This window comes from Schistocerca nitens, chromosome 3 (assembly GCF_023898315.1).
Source record: "Schistocerca nitens isolate TAMUIC-IGC-003100 chromosome 3, iqSchNite1.1, whole genome shotgun sequence".
Classification (NCBI taxonomy): domain Eukaryota; kingdom Metazoa; phylum Arthropoda; class Insecta; order Orthoptera; family Acrididae; genus Schistocerca; species Schistocerca nitens.
Window position 1 is genome coordinate 632,289,974 of NC_064616.1, and position 23,856 is coordinate 632,313,829.

At 43.6% G+C, this 23,856-nt stretch overlaps 1 protein-coding gene across 2 annotated transcripts in view; it reads left to right on the plus strand.

Moving 5' to 3' along the window:
* The window catches only part of LOC126248575 (cullin-2), a 190,678-nt gene that overhangs the window by 115,150 nt on the left and 51,672 nt on the right, over positions 1-23,856 (plus strand). For both annotated transcript variants that reach the window (XM_049949681.1, XM_049949680.1), the window contains exon 12: positions 13,855-13,921. In XM_049949681.1, coding sequence (XP_049805638.1) covers positions 13,855-13,921 — 67 coding nt within the window. The remainder of the gene's footprint in view (positions 1-13,854; positions 13,922-23,856) is intronic.

Here is a 23,856-nt window from a genome sequence, read left to right on the forward strand (position 1 = left end):
TCTTTGTTGGTCTGTAAATAGTCTTTATGTTATGTTTGCACAACACACGACCAATTCTGTCCATCACTCTGGAAATGTATGGTAGAAAGGCTGTATGCGACATTTCTTTTTCTGATGTGTCACTTCGCCAAGTGTTTAACTCTGTTATACATCTGATATAACTTGTGGAGTGCCCATTGCTCCTCAGAACACTTTCCAGGTGGCATATTTTGCGTTTTGAGGTGCTGGGGCTCACATATTCATCTTGTATGCGTTGCAAGCATATTAATCATGCCTCTTTTTCTGGCTCAGGTTTTTGCAGGTATTGGTGTGTGTGTGTGTGTGTGTGTGTGTTTTTACACGCTGTCCCCCACGTTTCCACTATCCCTTGTGACCAGCACATCTAGAAATGGTAGCTTTCTATCCTTTTCTACTTCCATGGTAAATTTTATGTTGACATGGAGACTGTTCATGTTTCTTGGGAAGTCAGCGAGCTGTTCCTCACCATTGCTCCACACGACAAAGGTATCATCGACATATTTTTACCACACCTTAGGTTTACAAGGTGCCAAATCCAGTGCCTGTGCTTTGAAGTGTTCCACGAAGTTGTCCACCACATGACTACGAGGACTACCCATGGCAGTGTCTTCACGCTGTTCATAGATGCTGCCATTCCATGTGAAATAGCTCGTGGTGAGACATGCATAAAAGATCCTTGAGAAGTCTTGCAAGAAAATGGAACCAATGTTTTCCAGAGAATCACTGAGTAGCACTTTCGTAAACAAAGAAGCAACATCAAAGCTGGCCTGAATGTCATCTGGTGCAAGTTTTAGTTTCCTCAGCTTCTCAGTGAAATGTCCTGAGTCCTTTATGTATGTGTCAGTTTTCCCCACATACAGTTGGAGCAGAGGGGCCAATTATTTTGCCAGTTTTTACATCGGTGAGCCAGGAGTGCTAACAGTCAGTCTTGCCCAAGTTCCTCTGTATGTCTGCCAGCAGAGGAGACAATACGGTGCATCGGATCTGCACTTAGTTTTTGGTACATTGTAGGATCTAATAGGTTCCTGATCTTCTGCTCATAATCTTCGGTCTTCATTATGACGGTCACATTTCCCTTATCAACAGGCAGTACCAATATATTCTTGTCGGCATTTAGATTCTTAGTAGTTTGTACCTCTCCTTTCTTCAGATTGAAAGCTGGTGGTTTTGCTTGGTGCAGTATCCTGGCTGTTTCAGTGCCTGTTTCCTCTGCTCTTTCACAAGGAAGGGTCTGAATGGCCACTTCGGTATTGGCAATGATGTCCTCCATAGTTATAGTTCTCAGTATGATAGCAAAGTTCTCCCCCCTTTCTTTGAAGGACAGGCTCTTTCTCTTCAGTCAGTTGTTGTTCAGTGGGTTTGACCACTGTGCATGACATGTGGGGAATCACCTTGTCAGTCTGCTTCCGGCATCTTGCAAACATTTTCTCCTGTCGCTCAGTGCAGTGCTAGAGTTCATTCTGCATGCTCCTGTGAGTGATGCTGTCAGTCTTGTCCCAGCCGTCTCAATGCATTCTGTTCCTTAGTTGATAGAAAATGTCCAAATGTTCCTCATCCATTGTGTCACAGTTGTGTTATGCCTGGGTGATGGTGAATAGACGCTTGCATTTCAAGAACTTCAGTGTAGTACATTCATCCCGGCACCACGATAGAAAGGCGAGAGAGGACATCAATTGTGCTTTCTTCTTCCATCGTTGATCAAGCCGTCGGTACAATCTGCAAATCTCCTGTCTAGGGTTCTTCGACCGACGTTCATCTCATGATTTTTCTTGATGTTTCACCAGCAGAAGTGGCTGGCATTGTCTAAGTTTTGCACTCTATTGCTGGTGGTGGACTGGAGCCGAGCTTGCGGCTGCCGATTATATGTACATGGCACACCAAATCATCAGATAAATGTCAGCCGAAGAACCTAAGAACAAACAAACAGGCAATTTGTCAATAACTGGCCATGAAAGCCTGAACCCCCCCTCCCGAGCCAGAAAAGTGCATGATTAATACGCTCGTGATGCGAGCATGGTGAATATGTGAGCCGCAGTGCCTCAGATGCTATATGTGGCACCTGAAAAATGTTCTGAGGAGCAATGGGCACTTCAGAAGTTACAGTATATTAGAACTATAACAGAGTCAAACACTTGGTGAAGTGACATATCAGAAAAAAAAGTGTGTCGGGTACAGCCTTTCTGCCATACATTCCCAAAGTGATGGACAGAATCATCTGTATATTGCGCAGTCATGGCATAAAGCCTATTTACAAACCGACAGAGAAGATCAAAGAGTGTCTCAGATTGGCAAAGGATAAAAGGGACCCACTTGCAATGTCGGGAATAGACAACGTACCATGCACTTGCAGAAAAGTTTATTTTGAAATGACTGGATGATCAACAACACCAGGATCACAGAACATAACTGACGTTGCAGGTTGGGGCAGGTGGAGAAATCAGCTGTGGCACAGCATGCACTGTGTGAGACCGACCACATACCAAGTAGTAAAATTCGCTGACACGGGTGTTCTGGCTGTAGAGAAGAGCTATCATATCCGCTTGTTCAGAGAAGCTATACAAATACACAAACACGAGAATAGCTCCAACAACAAATAAGAAAGCCTCAAGGTAATCGGATCCTGTCTTCCGGTGCTACAGCAAACGACAGTTGCAGGTGGCAAGAGGAGAACCGCACTGGAAATGACTGCAGAGAAGCCCTTGGATGTTGGTGCAGCAGGTATATATATTATGCGGCTGCAAGCTTGGCTCCAGTCCACCACCAGCAATGTAGGGTGAAACTTTGACAATGCCAGCCACTCGTGCTGGTGAAACTGGAAAAATCATGAGACGAATGTTGGCCAAAGGACCCAAGACAGAAGCCAACAGGCAGTTTGTCAACAAGTGGCCACAAAAACCATAACAATTTTGTATTTTTATGGTGTTAATCTGATTTCTTTAACTTTAATAATTACAACATATACAGACTTCCTAAAAGTAATGTAAATTCCAAGTAAAAGAGATCTTGAAAAAGTGTTGATTTTTGTCAGTCAATGGCTAGAAAGTAATTAGCTGAGGAATGCGAAAACCAGTAGCACTTAATAAAGCAACACAATAAGATTGCTGCAATTTCTTCCAAAACAAGCATTTTGGTTTCTGATGTATTCCTCCCAGTGTCTTTGTCATTTTTTCTATATACACTCCTGGAAATTGAAATAAGAACACCGTGAATTCATTGTCCCAGGAAGGGGAAACTTTATTGACACATTCCTGGGGTCAGATACATCACATGATCACACTGACAGAACCACAGGCACATAGACACAGGCAACAGAGCATGCACAATGTCGACACTAGTACAGTGTATATCCACCTTTCGCAGCAATGCAGGCTGCTATTCTCCCATGGAGACGATCGTAGAGATGCTGGATGTAGTCCTGTGGAACGGCTTGCCATGCCATTTCCACCTGGCGCCTCAGTTGGACCAGCGTTCGTGCTGGACGTGCAGACCGCGTGAGACGACGCTTCATCCAGTCCCAAACATGCTCAATGGGGGACAGATCCGGAGATCTTGCTGGCCAGGGTAGTTGACTTACACCTTCTAGAGCACGTTGGGTGGCACGGGATACATGCGGACGTGCATTGTCCTGTTGGAACAGCAAGTTCCCTTGCCGGTCTAGGAATGGTAGAACGATGGGTTCGATGACGGTTTGGATGTACCGTGCACTATTCAGTGTCCCCTCGACGATCACCAGTGGTGTACGGCCAGTGTAGGAGATCGCTCCCCACACCATGATGCCGGGTGTTGGCCCTGTGTGCCTCGGTCGTATGCAGTCCTGATTGTGGCGCTCACCTGCACGGCGCCAAACACGCATACGACCATCATTGGCACCAAGGCAGAAGCGACTCTCATCGCTGAAGACGACACGTCTCCATTCGTCCCTCCATTCACGCCTGTCGCGACACCACTGGAGGCGGGCTGCACGATGTTGGGGCGTGAGCGGAAGACGGCCTAACGGTGTGCGGGACCGTAGCCCAGCTTCATGGAGACGGTTGCGAATGGTCCTCGCCGATACCCCAGGAGCAACAGTGTCCCTAATTTGCTGGGAAGTGGCGGTGCGGTCCCCTACGGCACTGCGTAGGATCCTACGGTCTTGGCGTGCATCCGTGCGTCGCTGCGGTCCGGTCCCAGGTCGACGGGCACGTGCACCTTCCGCCGACCACTGGCGACAACATCGATGTACTGTGGAGACCTCACGCCCCACGTGTTGAGCAATTCGGCGGTACGTCCACCCGGCCTCCCGCATGCCCACTATACGCCCTCGCTCAAAGCCCGTCAACTGCACATACGGTTCACGTCCACGCTGTCGCGGCATGCTACCAGTGTTAAAGACTGCGATGGAGCTCCGTATGCCACGGCAAACTGGCTGACACTGACGGCGGCGGTGCACAAATGCTGCGCAGCTAGCGCCATTCGACGGCCAACACCGCAGTTCCTGGTGTGTCCGCTGTGCTGTGCGTGTGATCATTGCTTGTACAGCTCTCTCGCAGTGTCCGGAGCAAGTATGGTGGGTCTGACACACCGGTGTCAATGTGTTCTTTTTTCCATTTCCAGGAGTGTATGTTGGAAAGTTTTGGCTTGCAGCCACTATTTTGAGCTTTGCGGCACTGTGCTGGATCTTATGGACTGTGTAAAAAGGGAGATGGGTCAACTGCATTATTCAGTTTTTCACATAGAGGGAGAAACCTGCATACATTGTGATAAAGAAATGTGGTTCATTCCTGTTGGGGTTGTGCAGTTTTCAGAATTGTCACTTTTTTGGTTTCAGCAATACTCAGTGCTAGTAAATTATGTCAAGTTACTTTATTAATCATTTGGCCAGGAAAGTGGTGCTGATGCTGGACAGTAACATCACACGCCCATCCCAAAATAAAATTATTAGTCTCAGTTGGGATTTCAAAAGGTTCTCTCCAGACAACAATGCTACTTTTCAATCTGTAAATTATATTACACAAAATTTAAATGACAAAATACTGCCATCTGTTATTTTCTGTGACTTGTCTAAAACATTTGATTGTGCAGTTCATAACATTCTCCTAGAAAAGCTCAAATATTATCATAGCAGAGAACTTATTGGTAATGAGTTAACATCCTATGCCACTAAAAGAATGCAGTGTATCACATTAAGAAACTCAAGGAGAGAACACAACAAATCATCATCTTCAGAATGGGGAATAAGCACTTAAACTGTGTGGCAGGATTACTAGTAGGTCTGTTGTTGTTGTTGTTGTTGTTGTTGTTGTTATATGTAAATGGCCTTCCACATACATCTAAGAGAGATAAATATAAAATTAACCTCAAACACAAACTTAAATTACATCTCCTCCATAGTTACTCCAAGTAACCTTTAACACAATGGAGCATTACTGTACCTTTTTTTGGCTGTCTGTAGCCATTTATCTCCTACAGCTGAGCAAGTCTGGTTAGTCCCATTATTATATGATGAGAACGTTTTACTATGCAGGGAGCATGGGAATGGAATGGGGCATTAGTAAGATCAGCTCAGAGATCTAAGACACACAGAATGAAAAGCTGACATTTGTCATTTTCTATCTAAATGTATGTTAGTAATTTCATTTGGTGTTGTCATTTTATTCTAGCAAATGCTAATAGGTCTGGATTATTGCTTTACTTCTCTGTAGTTGTCTTTTGGATCTGTAGGGGATCAAAATTCACTATATGTACTGCTGAAGAGTGTAGAACATACTTCATTATTGTGAGGATTTCCAGTCGATTTGTGCCCTTCATGTATTTGGCACCTGTAAATCCCAACTTACTCCCCAAATAGAATCATCCAAACTGCTTGTGGTTCAGTTCAGTTCAGTAGGTACATAATTGAAAGAAGAAATGTTGCCTGTTTACCGAGGTGACTAAAATAAATTAAGAACAGAGCTAGGTGATACAGCAACCAAGAGGGCTCATCAATCAGTGGTGTAAGTAGCATACCGGCAAATGTTACCCTCTTTCGGTATTGAGTCGTCATTGAAAAGGAACATTGTGTGTGTTAGACAGTGACTCTTGAGAATAGGAACCTACAAGCTCTAGTGAGTCTTACCAAGCGAGGTGGCACTATGGTAAGACACTGGACTAATATTCGGTGGGACAGCAGTTCAAATCCACAATCAGTCACCCAAATTTTGGTTTTTGGCGATTTGTGATTCCCATAAATTACTTCAGTGTAATGCCAGGATAGTTCTTTTGAAAAGGTACAGCAGGTTTCCTTCCCTATGTTCCCAATTTGAGCTACTCAGTCTCTAATGCCCTTGTCATTGATGGAACATTAAATTCTAATCTTGCTATATAGTCAATGTTGTCAGCAAATTAAGCCTAGTAAGCTCCCTCATACTACTACTGATGAAAATAGATCACTTCAGTCTGTCTGCTTAAAAAGTTTTCTCACTTGGTAATTGTATGGAGCTGTATGTAACATTTCTGTTACTTCTCACTTTAAGGATGCCTTGTTTTTATTTGCTGACAGGTTTGGGATTTGTACTCAGCTTTATATTCAGTATCTGTTATAAACTGTGTCATGACTGACATCATTGTATAATTGTTCATAGGAAGTTTCTTATAATATTCTTATATGACTGACTGGTATCTCGGTATACATTTTTAACTTGTCATGGGTGTAATGCGAGAGTCTCTTAACTTCACTCTTTTGTCAAAAGACTGGCAAAATAATATATATAATTATATGACAAGTTCATTATGTGCTAACTGAAACTCAAACCTTAAATCCCTGGCAGTACACCTCCAGTTACACTAGTCTTTCTGGATTGATTTACAGTTTCAACATTCCAATTACTTGCCTCGTTATTGTCCGAGCCTCTACTCCACTACAAGTACAACATGGTTACTGTAACATTTGTAAAATGGTTGAGACGTTGTTATGTTAATTGGAAATTTAGTGTTTATTTTCTGTGTAATAGGAAGCAAATGGAGACGAGATATATTTGAACCATTGTTTGTAGCTCTCTGTAGTAGTTTGGTTCACTTAGCTGTAACTATTGTCATTTTGTGTAGTGTTTGAAAAGTATTTAGTTTTTACATATAGAGCTTTGTGGCACTAAATTTTTTTTTCTTTTTCAAAAAAAGAAGAATTTGAAATGAGGTTGATAGTATGCTGAAAGTGGAGAACAACAGTCTGTAGAATTCTCTCTTTAAGTTATTATTGGGTTGGCTCATAAGTTCGTAGCATTTTTGTTTTGCATATTGGTATACTGCTTGCTATTGTCATTTGGAGATAGTGAGTGGGACTGTGAATGCTAGAAACTGGAGTGCCAACTGGAGAAATCAGAACATTTCGGACAGACATTGAGTTAAATAGAGAATTAACAGCAATGGAGCCAGCCAGAAACATTTGCGCTCTGTATGGGGATAATGCCATTGGGCAGAGCATGACAAGAAAATTGTTTTCTCATTTTAAGGAGGATCATTTTGACATTAGTGACTCTCCATGTTCAGGAGGAAGACCTTTGGGGTTTGATGAAGACCGTTTAAAAGCTTTAATCCACAATGATCCATGTCATTGTACTCGAGAACTGGCATATGTGATGAACTGTGATCATTCCACCACTGTACAACATTTGCATGTAGTGGAGAAGGATAAAAAATCACGTGTGTGGATACCACATGCTCTAAACCAAAATCACAAAAATCAGCAGGTGACCATATGTGCATCTCTGCTTGCTCACAAGTGACAACACTGGACTTGCATTTGGGAGGACGACAGTTCAAACCTGTGTCCGGCCATCCTGATTTAGGTTTTCCATGATTTCCCTAAATCACTTCAGGTAAATGCTGGGATGGTTCCTCTGAAAGGGCACGGCTGACGTCCTTCCGCATCCTTCCCTGTGATGGGACCAATGACCTCGCTGTTTGGTCCCCTCTCCCAAATAAACCAACCAACCACAAACAGCACCGCCCATTACTATACTGTATCATTACTGGTGATGAGAAATGATGTCTTTATGCTAATGTAAGGAAAAGAAATGAGTGGTTGGCCCTAAACAAAGTAGCAATTCCCTGTACAAAGACCTACGCACACCTAAAAAGGATAATACTGTACATCTGGTGGAACAGTGAGAGTGTGGTGAACTACTGCAGACTGATGTAAATGTTAGAGGAGAATATATTATTGATGACTAAAGTGTCTGCTATGTGTATCTGTTGGGTTTATTAAACTTATGGAGAAACATTAGGAACTTGTGCACCAACCTAATATGTAACTATACAAATTGATGGCAAGACAGTAACCTTAGAACTGCCTGTAAACAAAGATTGATGTTTAACTTGATGAGGTCATTAGTGACGGAGCACTAGCTTGGATCGTGCAGGAAGTTAGCTGTGGCCTTTTCAAGGGAACCATCCCACAATTTTCAGAATACTGTTTCTCCAGTGTCTTTAATCAGTACAGCACACTCATTCTGTGTTACATCCTGCTTAAGTCATGGGTTTTGTTGGGAGGGGTGCTGTATGCAGTTGAAGGATGTGATGATAGCATAACCTACATAAAATTTACATTTTGGGAATTAACATCCTTGTTGTTTTATTTATTTATTTATTTTCCATTTTACTGCTGCTCTCCTATTTAAATTTAAAGAGTAAGGAACAAAATGTAAATTGAAACGAAGTGACATTTTTCCAACTCTCCTTTACTGAGAGTAATCTGATGACTTATGAAAGTCTTGTAGTCTGAGGTACTGCTTCTACTTCAGGTAACTCCACATGCCATATTTCAGGAGGATACTGCCCAGCCTCATGTGCCGAGGAATTTGCAAACCACCTTCAGAGGAACAAACTCGCTTGTAAACTGTAAGGAGAAACATTAACGAGGAACATATCCATTCGTACCATAATATTTAGAGGGTTAGATTTCAGGGAGACTTCACAGCATACTGAATTCTCAAAGATAAAGCTTATGTACAGTTCTCAAATCTTAATCTATTGTATATTCTCATGACTCTAATTAGTAATGTTACAGCTCTTTTCAGTCATATGTACCGTTCTTGGTGTTGCAGTTTCCGTGAATATTTGTTGGCAATACGTTTGCATTATATGGGAGTATATGCTGATTTTTAGTGAAATTTTAAGTTTCACATTTAAAAAATGCCAGCAATAATTTTACTAACCATATACAGGGTAAAGAAAAAATGCCCCACTTGGCAGTTGGCATGCAATTCCTCATCCCAGTTCATGACAAAACTGTATCTAGCAAAACCTAGTCCCACCAGTAGGTTGTATAGAAATGCAGTTTTAAAAAACGAGGCTCTGGCAATGCTGTACTGCGTGCAGTGTGGCCAAGAACAGATATCATGAACTCTGCACTGTGCCAAAGCTGTTCCATTGTCTCAGTGAGATGAAACAGTGCCGTGGGGAACAGACGTGCAGTCTCACCATTGTTTGAGTCGCATTCGTGCTCTCCCCCTCCACCTACCCCTTCCCCTCCATTCTTATCAGAATGGCACTTTTGAGGATACTGAACAGCAGCAGCAGCTTGGTTATTGGATGCACCCAGCACCAAAAATATATTGATATATTCATTGTTTGTCTACTCCACCATGAAGTTGCCATACATGAACTGTACAGAACCAGTTGTAGTTGTGCACTGTGCAGTTTACAAACACATGCATGCAGTTTAATGGATCCCACAGTCATCTGATAGGCTGTTGTCATGTGACAAACTGGTATCCTGCATATAAATGACGAGAACTAGGGAATGAACATGTAAAAACATGTTCCTCTGAGATGTGCTGCACGATGTGATAGTGTTGCCAACACCTCATTTTTAAACGTGTCTTCAAAATGCACCCGATCTGATCTTGCTAGATAACCTATTGTCTTGAATCATGGAGGAGGAATCATATATCAGCCTCCAAGTGCAACATTTTTTCTTCACTCTGTATAGTCATGAGAAATTCAAGTAGAGACACCATGTATAATCATCACCCTGAAGGCAGTGCGACTGTATTGTGGCCTGAACCGTATGAGACATCAAAAATATTGAAAAACCATCCTGCCACATGACCATTCGACCAACAACAACAGTAACTGTATACCAACACGACCTGGACAGTGTCCTGTTGGCAAGTAAGATGCCTCACCTTATGTGATTTACTCTTTTTGTTTCTTCTGTGAATAATGAGACTCAAGATTCATCAGTTCAGGTGATCTCCTCCCATGCTTCAAGTACCGTAATTACTCAAATCAAAGCCGCACTTTTTTTCCGGTTTTTGTGATCCAAAAAACTGCCTGCAGCTTAGAATCAAGTGCAAAGTAAGCGGAAGTTCTGAAAAATGTTGGTAGGTGCCGCCACAACTGACTTCTGCCATCAAATATACGTAGCACTACACAGGCATGCTTTGCAGGCAGACTGGTGCCAAAACCTCTGCGTCAGTATATAAATTAAAAAAAAAAGGTAGAAGACGAGCTTTTTTCTCTCCCCGAGTTTTGACCACTGCATTTTCATACATTATCCAACGAAGTAAATAGAAATTCCGTATTGTTCGTCTTCAAATGTAGCAGCCTTTCAAATATTCATAGCAACAAAAATATATTGCTTTACACAAAAATACCAACAATGCACAAGGCTTTAGGATTGTTGCACGACTTGATACGCTCATTAAGATTTCATGTAGCAGCACCTATTGTTTCGTGGAATTTTGTGAAGTGCTTGTTCGTGTTAGTGAACCATAATGAAGCGCTTTCATTATAGTGCCAAATTCAAGAGGGGAGTTATTTCTTTTGCGGAACAAAGTTCTAATCGTGCTGCAGGTCTGCGATACGGGATTGGTGAGAGCAACACCAGGCGATGGCGACTGCAGGGAGACAAATTATTTGAATGTTCGAGTAGCAGGAAAGCATTTAGTGGGCCAAAGTGTGGCAGATATCATGCACTAGAAGTGATTGGAAATGAATTTGTTAAGGAACAGCATCAGAAACTCCTGCCTGTGAACACCAAAATTTTAAAAATTAAGGCACATGAAATTGCTAGAGAGCAAAAAATCAAAAATTTTAAGGCTAGTCACAGCTGGATTGATCTGTTTATGAAGCGCTGGGTTTTTTCAATTCAGAGGTGAACTTCAGTTGCATAGAAACTGCCGAAAAAGTATGAAGAAAAACTTGTGGAATTTCAGCGCTTCATAATTAGGCAGCGCACAGAAAAGCAATACCTTCTTGGTCAGATAGGAAATGCTGACCAAACTCCTGTGTATTTTGACATGCCGTCAAATTATACAGTTGATGCCAAAGGAAAGAAAGACAAACGTGTTCTCACATCAGGGGGTGAAAAACAGCTAATGTCCATCATGCTTGCTTGCACAGCAGATGGACATAAATTACCCCATTCATAGTTTTCAAGCGAAAGACTTTACCGAAATCGGAAGTGTTTCCAAAAACTGTAATTGTACGAGCAAGCGGAACTGGGTGGTTTTCAGAGGACATGGTGCTGGAATGGATTAGGCATGTGTGGAATCGTCGTCCTGGTGCAATGCTTGGTTTACACAGTCTGTTGGTATCAGATGCATACGCAGACCATACGACACCTGCAGTAAAACGAAAATTAGAGGAAAGCAAAACAGACTTGGCAGTAATTCCAGGCAGGATGACGTCAATTTTGCAACCACTTGACGTCTGTTTGAATAAACCATTTAAGGACAAGCTTAAACCCATGTACACAGAGTGGCTTTCAAAAAGCGACAAGACAACTGACACCAACAGAACGTGTAAAACGTGTAAGTTTGTCACAAGTGTGTCAATTGATTTATGATGCATGGAAGTGTGTTCCAAATCTGACTGTGCAACAAGCATTTAAAAAATGTTCAATATCCAACGCACTAGATGGTATGGAGGACAATGCCCTGTGTGAAGAAATGAGCAACAAAGAATCGAGTGATAGTGATTCAGAATCATGAGTGGTATTTTAAACAGTTAATATAAGATGTATTACAAACCTAATAAAATCTTGTTTTAAATTTCAGCATTTAATTTCTAAGTTATTTTCATTCTTATTTTATAAGTGTTGCTACTCTGCATTGCACAGGATAGAAATGCGTTGAGAGCTGCATCAAACCAGTCTATGGACTGAAGACAACAGCAGCACTCTCTGCATTTGAAGTCAATACTAAAAATCTACTACGAAAATCTGACTGGCAGGACTGGGATGTATGTCAATACGGCCAACTCTACGTTCTGAATTTTTTCCTACCTGTGACAAGAGATGGTTGCTAATAGGAACTTTTATGAATCATGAATCACATACAGCATTCTCTTCACCATAAGAATAATACAAATGTAAACATTATGCCATGTATTCTTTCGTGTTTGCTGCTATCTTATTTAAATCTTGTCTGCCTATAAACTATGAAACTAGAGTGAGACAACAGCAAAAGGGGAAGAATATAAATATCATATCATGTTTATATTTGTATTATTCTTATGCTGAATAGTGATACAGTCAGAAATGAAGCACAACTGACTAGATTTTTAAATCTAAGTTGACTCTAACTTCTGTGCAGAATGTAATGTACTAAAGAGATGTCCGCAAAGCTTTTCAGATGGTGAAAAATTTTCGCTAAACTCTCGTTCAGAACATCTTATATCATACGCAGTCTATTATTTAGTTCTTGTTGATCATTATCAAAGAAAGCAGTAGTGAAAGTAACAATAAATAGCAGTCTCTTGCCATGGTTTTGTTAATTTTTTTAAAATTGTAAGCGTCAGTAGGGTGCACAAAAGCAAGCCATGCCGCGAGTGGCGACAGGTTGTAAACACTCATTATCAGAATGTGACAAACAATGCGTGACACCTATAACAAAGAGAACAACACTTATCAGATCAAAGCAAAATAAGCAATCAATTCAAACCATACTAAGCACGTGGAAAAAGAAGGGTACCTGTATAAATACGGAAGGAGCGCCTGACGCATAGCAGAAGCTTAACTGCTAAGCTTATGACTCGAACCAAACTAATATAGCTTTATTTCATTCATTCAATCTAAATTGTGTCTCATGTTACAGTGGACCAACTTTGTTTCGATCTGGAGTTGTGGTCTAAAACTTTTCTCAAATTTCAAGTGCGGTTTGGATTCGGGAAAATTTTTTTCTTTGATTTCAAGCCTCATTTTTCAGGTGTGGCTTAGATTCAAGTAAATACGGTATGTCCATTCTAATCTCTGTGCTGTATGGCATGCCACGAGCAGAGGAACACATGTAGGGCCGGAGAAATGGCTGCTATACCCCATAGTAAGATGTTGGCACTGGATCATAAGACTGCTCCCTGGTTGTTGTTGATGTCATCGTCATCATTGTAGTTGCCGTCATCGTCGTCATTGTCCAGCATTGAAATGGCAAGTTCTGTTATCAACACAGTGTTGCTCAGTTTTTTCCTGAACTGAATGACTCAGAATGCACAGTTGACACAGTGGCATGTGGAAACCTCAGAGGCTTTGGAGGAGGAGTGGTTCATGTCTCATGTATCCATGAGCAGACGCTATAAAATGGGCTGATGTTCTACATTAGAAATCACCAGTAAGTCTGATGACACCCTTGTCACATGACTCCCAGATATTCCCTTGACTGTGGTTACAGGATCTGCTCTATCCACCACACTGACTATCTCTCATCCAGTTGTTCATGAGTGTATACAAAGTGCTTCCACTCTAGTGACATTTGGTAACTTTCTGTGAATATAATTTTAGACTTTTGTAGACTGTGTGATACTGGTAATAATTGTCATGGAATTACTACAGTATGCTATAAGAGTTTAATTTTCTTCTTCTATCTTTCTTTTAAATTTCAGTTTGAAACATTCTATCATAAAGGATTCAGCGGGAGGAAACTGACATGGCTGCATCATCTTAGTCAAGGTATGATGGAAATAGCATTTTTTAATTTTGGACTTTTCTGCTTATAGCTTAAATAGTTGTACCAACCATGAAAATGTTGAAGACCTTGGGAGAGTAGCAATATTTGTATCTGCCATAATCTTTGATAGCTTGGAATACTGTAACTTAAATCTTTCTGTCCTATTATATAACTATTATACTTATGCTTTTGTGCATGTACATGCATGAGGCAGATTTGCTTATTTTTGCATATTGATGAGAATCACTAAGCACCTCATACAGAAAAGTAATGATCATATTAATAATATATTTCAGCCTGTCAGTTTAGGTTTCATATTAAATTGGTCCAGACTACTTTGCTTCTTCCCCAACTTCATTGCACAGTTGCACATTAGTGTCATAGTAGTCCACTTGAAGGTTGTTGGCAAGGGGATGGGAGATGGTGCATTCAGTTCCTTTCCTGATGCTCTCTCCATTATGTCATTTAGTGATAGCTTGTTACATGACACTGTGACTCTAATCCTTATATTGGTTGGCTATGTTAAGATTATTGGTAGCCCTATCAATATATTTTGTGAGAAGTTGGGTTTCACCCTTTTTTATTTTCTTTTCTTTCCGTAATCAGTCATAAGGACACATACATAAAACTACTCTGCACAACTGTTCCTCGTAGTCGTGCAATGGGCAAAAGTACATATTTGAGACATTACATGACAGTATTTTAGTATGTCCCATGAAAATTAGACTGTGTTAAAATTTGCACAAATTAATGGTCAGATGTAAATGCAGTTAAACAAGGCAATATTGCTAATAATGTAGCAGTTCATCAAGGATTCTTTGGCTTTTATTCACTCAGCTTGTGTACACGAGAAAGCAATAGCTGCAAGTTTGCCAGTGATACAGTTGCATGTATTCTCTGTCATTGCACCATAGCCCAGGAAAACTAGCATGAAAAGAGGCCACACTGACCAATAGATGTGCACAAGTGTGAAATAATTTTAATCTACAGTAGGCAACCCAAATAAGAGTTAAATGAGTGTGTGAAAGTTTCTTGTGTGTGCTAAATTTTTGAGAGCCAAAAAAACCATGAAATTTTTGGACTCGAAAAGATACATCGTACAAAAAATTCCCAAAACACCAAAATGAAAGAGCATAAATATCCACGTTGATTAACCCACTTGATTGTTAAAATCAGTTCAGTCATTTAGCCATACGCAGTTGTCGGTTTTTGCTGAATTGTCAGAAAAGTGGGTTATGCTCATTTTCCAATGCCTGTAGTGATCAGAAATGACTGCTCCAAGTGAAGAGTGTCATGTGTGGAATTTGTAGAGCATCAAATTAGTGTAAAAAAGCTCACAAATTTTAAAATTCACTCACTCCTTTGTGAAGATACAAATAAAAACATGTGAAAGTTTTCATAGTCCTAACTTCCTGCCTAGACTTTTCTGTGAAGTCAAATTACTTTTGAATCCCAGATTATCCACATTTGCCCAAACATTAAAATTTAACAACACTGATGTGTAGAAATTCAGTAAGTGGTTTGATTTTTATGACCCATTCTCATAAGACACGACTGTCATTTACATAATACTGGAGTGTGTGTAGAGGGCAGATGAGATCAACTGCCCAGAGGCTTATGAAAAAAGGGAAAAAGTTTGGAAAACATTCAAGGGAAAAACTTTAGGCAAGTGCAGCTCCTGAGAAAGAACTGAGTAGTCCCTCTATGAGCCGTGAAGTGTACAGTCGAGATGAGTGCTGAACCAGTCCTTGTCAGTCCTGCTAAAATTTTCCATCCAATTCCTTTCCATCAGAAGTCACCAGAACAGCCTTTGAGTTAGCCCCATGTCCATTACCTCTTTTTGATGACGATGGAGTAATGCACAAGACAAGAAAATTAGACCCCACTGCTGAAATCACAAGCAACATCCTTGACGGTGGGTGCCACTTACACCCAGTTCTGTGTGGGTGCTACTTACGCCCAGTTCTGTGGAATACTGATAATGTGTTTTCTTTCATCTTTGTAAAGTACATCAGAGAACACTTTTGGTCCAATTGCACCATAGTGTTTGATGGATATCCTAAGGAGTGAGACATAAAATATGCTGAACTTGCCTGAAGAGCTTTAGCTATGTCACCCATATCTGTTTTATTTAATGAGACAATGTCACCAACTCTGCCAAAAGAATGTTTCTTAATAAACAAGCTTAATAAGAAATGTCTTATCTCAATGTTGACAGAAAAATTCTATTGTGAAGGGTACCAGGTCAAGCAGGCCATTGAGGCTGCAGATCCCTACATTGTTGGCACAGCCATAGGAAAGTGGAGACAGGGAGACATCTTCATTGTCAAGGAAGATACTGATTTTTTGGTGCTTACTGACCACATAGCTGATAATAGTGGGCAGGAAGAACTTGGAACAAATATCTTCCTGATGAAATCTGGAAAAGGCAACCAAGACCCATTCCTTTACACCCCCAACAGTTCTAAGTTCTCTGAAGAAGCCAAAATCCATGTGTTATTTCTTCACACCTTCAATGGCTGTGACTCAAACTCTTACATTTTTCAACAGGGAAAAATCAAATTTATAAACACATTTCAAAAGAACATGAACCTCCAACATGTCGCCTCAGACTTAAAGCGTCCCAACGCTACTTGTGATAATGTTGCTGAAGCAGAAGTGAAGTTCATTTTGTGTTCATTCATGGATGGCAGCTCCAAACCTTTGAGCAAAAATTGTCTGCAACTGTTCCAGAGAGCGTTATCGAAAAATAACAATTTCAGTTTGGCATGTTTACCTCCCACTGGAACTGCTGCTCACCATTGCTCACCATTACTCCCTCAGTCTACTTGCAAGGGGAGGGGGGGGGGGGGGGAGCACAAAATGTAAACATCACTACAGATATTTGGATTTAGGTTATGACATATTTGATACGCCTGCAGTCACTGGCAATGACATGGCGCAGACGAATAGTGAAATTCTGCATGACACACTGCAGTGTTGGAACATCGATGCTGTCAAGGGCCACTTAAAATGGCTGTTTTCAGCTCAACAATGGTTTTGGGATTACTGCTGTACACCTTGTCTTTAATATAGCCCCTTGTGTTTAATATAGCCCCACGAAAAGGAGTCGCATGTGTTTGGATCCAGAGAATATGGTGACCAATTGAGGCCCATGCCAGTGGCCTCTGAGTGCACTTGAGCCAGAATGTTGTTCCCAAAATGCTTCTCCAGGGCATCAGACACTCTCCTACTTCAGTGGGGCAGAACTCGGTCTTGCATGAACCACATCTTGTCAAAATCAGGGCCCCTTTGGATAATGGGGATGAAATAGTCTTCCAAAACCTTCATGTACCATTCGGTAGTCACTGTGCCATCAAGGAATATCACACCGATTATTCTGTGACTGGCCATTGCCCACCACACAGTCACCTGTTGAGGATGAAGAGACTTTTCCATCACGAAATGCGGATTCGCACTCCCCTAAGTGTGCTAATTTTGCTAACTGACAAACCCGTCCAAATGAAAGTGGCTGACAACAACAATACGTGTGCATTCAAATTCCCATCATGCCCCATGGCCAACCATGCAATTTGAACATCCTAACACAAACTGTTCAGAAGTTACGATGATTTTATTTCATATAGTTCAATAATTGTCACCCTTTATGTATACTGTACGTGTGTATGTATACTGTATGTGTATTAATGTTAAACCATTAACTTTTTCATTTGTGTGTTTGCGCTACTTAACAGTGATATTGCTATTGGCTGAGTACATCACGTGTCCTGTGCTCTGAGTGTCTGCTGTCATTGGCTGGCAAGATCATGTGACATGAACTATTACTGGCTGACAAAAGTGCACCTCAATCTTGATTTCAGTTCTACAGAGCCTACTGTGCTGTAATTGATGAAATTCATGTTTCTGCTTTCATAATATAAAAATAGTCAGTTTAAATATTGCTGTACATCAAAGATCTTTCCAAAACCTGTTGTTGTATGCTGGGTTGTGTTTCCTTAAGTGCCGGGAAGTTCTGTGCCAGTGTATAAAACCTTCACCATTCAGAGGACTCATAAGTTTTATAGCTCCAAGGGAAAGTATATTGTCACTTAATATGGAAAAAATGTACTTTCACCTGAAAAAAGTGTATTTTCACCTGAGAAAAAGTGTAATTTTAACTGGGAAATCTTGTCCTCTTACTTGCTCGCATATACATCCTGGTATACCTTTTATGAGAGTACAGTGACAGTATAGTCACACACTGTCTTGGTATTTGGAAGGCTGGGGATTGTAATTGGTAAAGGGTCATTCAGCATTAGGTTTTGTTTGATCTCCTTAATTAACTTATTAGGGTGGTTCTTGTGAAAAATATACAGCCAATTTATCTTCATAACAATTTACCATCAGAGTTTGCTCTCGGCCTTTAATGACCTTGTCATCATTGAGATGCTAAGCCCTAATCTTCATTCCTCCTTTTTTTCTTCCCTGCCCATTTATTTTAGTGCCCTGTACCGTTTGGCATACATTAGTGGCTAGATTTCTTTCTTCTGTTACTGCTTTCTTTTAATCTCTCAGGAAATCTGGAATCAGGATCTGGTTTTTGATAAACTTCATTATCTTAGTTTCTTTTGTTAGAACTTCAAGTTTAGCACATACACTCCTGGAAATGGAAAAAAGAACACATTGACACCGGTGTGTCAGACCCACCATACTTGCTCCGGACACTGCGAGAGGGCTGTACAAGCAATGATCACACGCACGGCACAGCGGACACACCAGGAACCGCGGTGTTGGCCGTCGAATGGCGCTAGCTGCGCAGCATTTGTGCACCGCCGCCGTCAGTGGCAGCCAGTTTGCCGTGGCATACGGAGCTCCATCGCAGTCTTTAACACTAGTAGCATACCGCGACAGCGTGGACGTGAACCGTATGTGCAGTTGACGGACTTTGAGCGAGGGCGTTTAGTGGGCATGCGGGAGGCCGGGTGGACGTACCGCCGAATTGCTCAACACGTGGGGCGTGAGGTCTCCACAGTACATCGATGTTGTCGCCAGTGGTCGGCAGAAGGTGCACGTGCCCGTCGACCTGGGACCGGACCGCAGCGACGCACGGATGCACGCCAAGACCGTAGGATCCTACGCAGTGCCGTAGGGGACCGCACCGCCACTTCCCAGCAAATTAGGGACACTGTTGCTCCTGGGGTATCGGCGAGGACCATTCGCAACCGTCTCCATGAAGCTGGGCTACGGTCCCGCACACCGTTAGGCCGTCTTCCGCTCACGCCCCAACATCGTGCAGCCCGCCTCCAGTGGTGTCGCGACAGGCGTGAATGGAGGGACGAATGGAGACGTGTCGTCTTCAGCGATGAGAGTCGCTTCTGCCTTGGTGCCAATGATGGTCGTATGCGTGTTTGGCGCCGTGCAGGTGAGCGCCACAATCAGGACTGCATACGACCGAGGCACACAGGGCCAACACCCGGCATCATGGTGTGGGGAGCGATCTCCTACACTGGCCGTACACCACTGGTGATCGTCGAGGGGACACTGAATAGTGCACGGTACATCCAAACCGTCATCGAACCCATCGTTCTACCATTCCTAGACCGGCAAGGGAACTTGCTGTTCCAACAGGACAATGCACGTCCGCATGTATCCCGTGCCACCCAACGTGCTCTAGAAGGTGTAAGTCAACTACCCTGGCCAGCAAGATCTCCAGATCTGTCCCCCATTGAGCATGTTTGGGACTGGATGAAGCGTCGTCTCACGCGGTCTGCACGTCCAGCACGAACGCTGGTCCAACTGAGGCGCCAGGTGGAAATGGCATGGCAAGCCGTTCCACAGGACTACATCCAGCATCTCTACGATCGTCTCCATGGGAGAATAGCAGCCTGCATTGGTGCGAAAGGTGGATATACACTGTGCTAGTGCCGACATTGTGCATGCTCTGTTGCCTGTGTCTATGTGCCTGTGGTTCTGTCAGTGTGATCATGTGATGTATCTGACCCCAGGAATGTGTCAATAAAGTTTCCCCTTCCTGGGACAATGAATTCACGGTGTTCTTATTTCAATTTCCAGGAGTGTATATTTCGGAACGACACAACAACACATATAAGTCACAGAGTAAGTTGTCAAGTAAGACATGTGTACACGTTAGCATTCGAATGAGCACTGAGTCCCAGTCTAGCGGCCGCTGCTCGGCTGGCCGCTTAGGTGGCGCAGCTGCAGCATGGCTGGCAGACAGCGCCGCACGTAGAGGACACGCGTAATTCGCAGCGGCACTTTGAATGATCGGCGAGTCGCAACACTTTTCCCCCCTTTGAAATTGTTGCACTGGTCTTGATGGAGGTGTCCTGGAGATGGCTAACGTCCATAGGCGTTGTTTGACTCGCCGTAAAGTCTCGAGGAGGAGGCTTCCCGTACGGACGGAAGTGTCCCCGATGGTAACGGGTCGAGATGACAGGAGACGTAGGGGTCGAATCTGCCGGGGCCCCATGCACCAAGCTGCCCATTGCGGCAAGTCCAGTTGATATGACAGGAGACAAGGGTGATGTGTCGGCGTCCGTTGGAGGAGGAGGCGAGTAGATTTGCTCTGACAGAGGATGGTCCTCCGGTTCTTGCATGGGCACGTCTCCTGGTGGCGTCCGTTCTGGTGCTGGCATCGCGATGACGGTGAAAGGGCTGCGTTGTGAGTATTGAGATATGCCAAGATCCCGAGTGTCAGGTAGAGCCAAAGGTGGTGTGGCGGCATTTGGAACAGGCATTGCTGGCACCCGAGGCCGAAGCTGGTCCGAATGACGCACTGCAACACCCGTGTCCATCTGGATTTCATACAGGCGTCTGCCACGGTGTCTTAAGATGCGGCCCGGGCTCCATTTTAGCCGCCTGCCATATCCCCGTACCCAGACGAGGTCGTCGGCAGTGAACCGGCCAAGTGAAGGCACCCGCGGCCATGAGGTGGGAGGCCGCAGAAGATGAAGTAGCTTGCGGGGCTGTCGGTCATGTAAGAGCTCAGCCAGGCTGTGGTCGCCCATGGGGGTGAAACGGTAAGATGCCAGAAACTGGAGAAGCGCATCATCATCAGCAGCAGAAGAAGTCAGAAGTTTCCGCATCTGAGCCTTAAATGTGCGGACCAGTTGTTCAGCCTCACCGTTGGATTGTGGATGGAACGGCGGGGCCGTAACATGCGTAACGCCGTGACGAGCACAAAAATCCGCAAATTCGGAAGAGGCAAATTGCGGACCATTATCAGTAACAAGAGTAGAGGGGAGGCCTTCCAAAGAAAAAATGCGGGCGAGAGCACTGGTGGTTGCAGCGGTGGTAGGTGACGTGCAGTGGACAATGAAAGGAAAGTTAGAGTAGGCGTCAATTACGAGGAGCCAATAAGTACCTAAAAAGGGTCCCGCAAAGTCAGCATGAATGCGCTCCCAGGGCTTCTCAGGCGAAGGCCACGGTGACAAAGATGACTTGGGGGCAGCGGCCTGTGACGCACAAGGGCCGCAGGCAGCGACCATGTGTGCTATTTCAGAGTCGATGCCGGGCCAGTACACATGACGGCGCGCCAGAGATTTTGTGCAAGACACACCCCAGTGCCCTTGGTGAAGGAGGCGCAAGACCGAAGCACGCAAAGACGCAGGTACCACAACACGCGGCGAAGCATTGTCAGTAGAGAGGAGGATAACACCATCCCTAGCCGTGAGGTGGTAGCACAAAGTGTAGTAGTTCCGCAACGGATCAGAAGTCTTAGCAGACGGGCGATCTGGCCAACCCTTCTGAATACAGCGTAAAACCCGGGAGAGGGTAGGGTCAGAACCCGTAGCAGCCGCCAGCCTGTCCCCAGTGATGGGGAACCCGTCCTCAACCCGCTGCTCGGCAACATCCAGGTGGAAACACAAAAGTTCGTCCCTATCAAATGCCTGATCAGGACCCATGGGAAGGCGAGACAGAGCATCAGCATTCGCATGTTGAGCCGTTGGCCGGAAATGAATCTCATAATTGAAACGGGACAAGTAAAGAGCCCAACGCTGGAGGCGGTGTGCAGCCTTGTCGGGAAGTGACGTTGATGGATGAAACAAGGAAACAAGTGGTTTGTGATCCGTAACAAAATGAAATTTTAAGCCATAAAGAAAAACACCAAACTTATGAAGAGCATAAATAATGGCCAAAGCTTCTTTTTCAATTTGAGAATACTTTTGTTGGGCATCCGTGAGCATTTTGGAGGCATAAGCAATGGGTTGTTCCAAACTGTCAGAAAAACGGTGTGCAAGGACTGCACCGACCCCGTAGTGAGAGGCGTCTGTGGCCAGAACAAGATGTTGGCCAGGTCGATAAGTAGCCAGGCATGGGGCCTGTTTCAGCATAGTCTTCAACTTCTGGAAAGCCGCTTCACATGACGCGGACCAGTGAAAAGGCACGTTTTTATGCAACAGATGATGCAACGGCTGAGCCACCGAAGCCGCAGACGGTAAAAACTTTTGATAGTATGCTATTTTCCATTTTCCCCAAGAAGGCCTGCAGTTCCTTAACAGATGTAGGGCGAGGAAGGGCATTGATCGCAGCGACAGTTTGTTGAAGCGGACGAATACCATCCCGAGAGAGTTGAAACCCCAAGTACGTGATAGATGCCTGAAAAAATTGTGATTTCTGAAGATTACACTTAAGACCGGCAGTCTGTAAGACATGAAAAAGTGTGCGGAGATTTTGAAGATGTTCTTCAGTGGTGGAACCAGTGACAACAATGTCGTCCATGTAATTGATACACCCAGGGACAGGGAGCAATAATTGTTCCAAGAATCGCTGAAAGAGAGCAGGGGTGCTAGCAACCCCGAATGGCAAGCATTGGTATTGATAGAGACCGAAAGGCGTGTTAAGGACCAGAAACTGCCGGGAAGCAGCGTCGAGAGGAAGTTGATGATAAGCTTCTGACAGGTCAATTTTAGAAAAATACTGGCCTCCAGCATGTTTAGTGAACAGTTCTTCAGGACGGGGCATAGGGTAAGTGTCGATGAGGCATTGAGCATTTACAGTGGCTCTGAAATCGCCACAGAGACGAATATCACCATTTGGCTTAGCAACTACAATGACAGGAGAGGACCACTCACTGGAAGTGACAGGAAGCAAGACCCCTGAAGCAGTGAGATGATCCAACTCCCATTTTACCCGATCACGAAGGGCCACAGAAATGGGCCGAGCCCGAAAAAACTTAGGCCGAGCAGTGGGTTTGAGCGTGATATGAGCTTCAAAGTCGTTTGCATGGCCTAACCCAGGAGAAAGAAGGGACGAAAATGTCGTTGACAAGGAATCCAGTTGAGCATAAGGAATAGCATCAGAGACAATATTGACAGAGTCATCTATGGAGAACCCAAAAACGCGAAAGGCATCGAAACCAAAAAGATTTTCTGCGTTGCTTTGGTCAACCACAAATATGGGAACAGTGCGAATGACGGATTTGTAAGATACCTCAGCATTAAACTGTCCCAAGAGAGAAATGTTCTGTTTATTGTACGTCCGTAATTGCCGAGTGACAGGGGACAGGAGTGGAGAACCCAGCTGAAGATACGTCTGAGAATTAATCATAGTGGCAGCAGAACCGGTATCCACTTGCATGCGAACATCTCGACCAAGGATTTGGACAGTGAGGAATAACTTCCCTGAAAGGGAAGAAGTGCAATTGACAGACAACACAGAATCAGCGTCACGTTCATGATCATCATGTATGCGTTCGGATTTGCTAACGGACCTTTCTTTTTGCAGTTGTGACACACAGCCTAACGTTGGGGACAATCCTCGCGTGAATGTTTCGTAAAACACCGCGGACATGAAGGAAGTTGCCGGGGGTTTTTCTGCAATTTCTTAGCGGGTTGTTTACGGCTAGGCCGAGGCTGCGCGTCGGAGCGCACTGCGGCCACGTCGGCCGGCGGGGACGCACCGCACGCATCTTCAACAGCGCACAGAAGTTGTATTT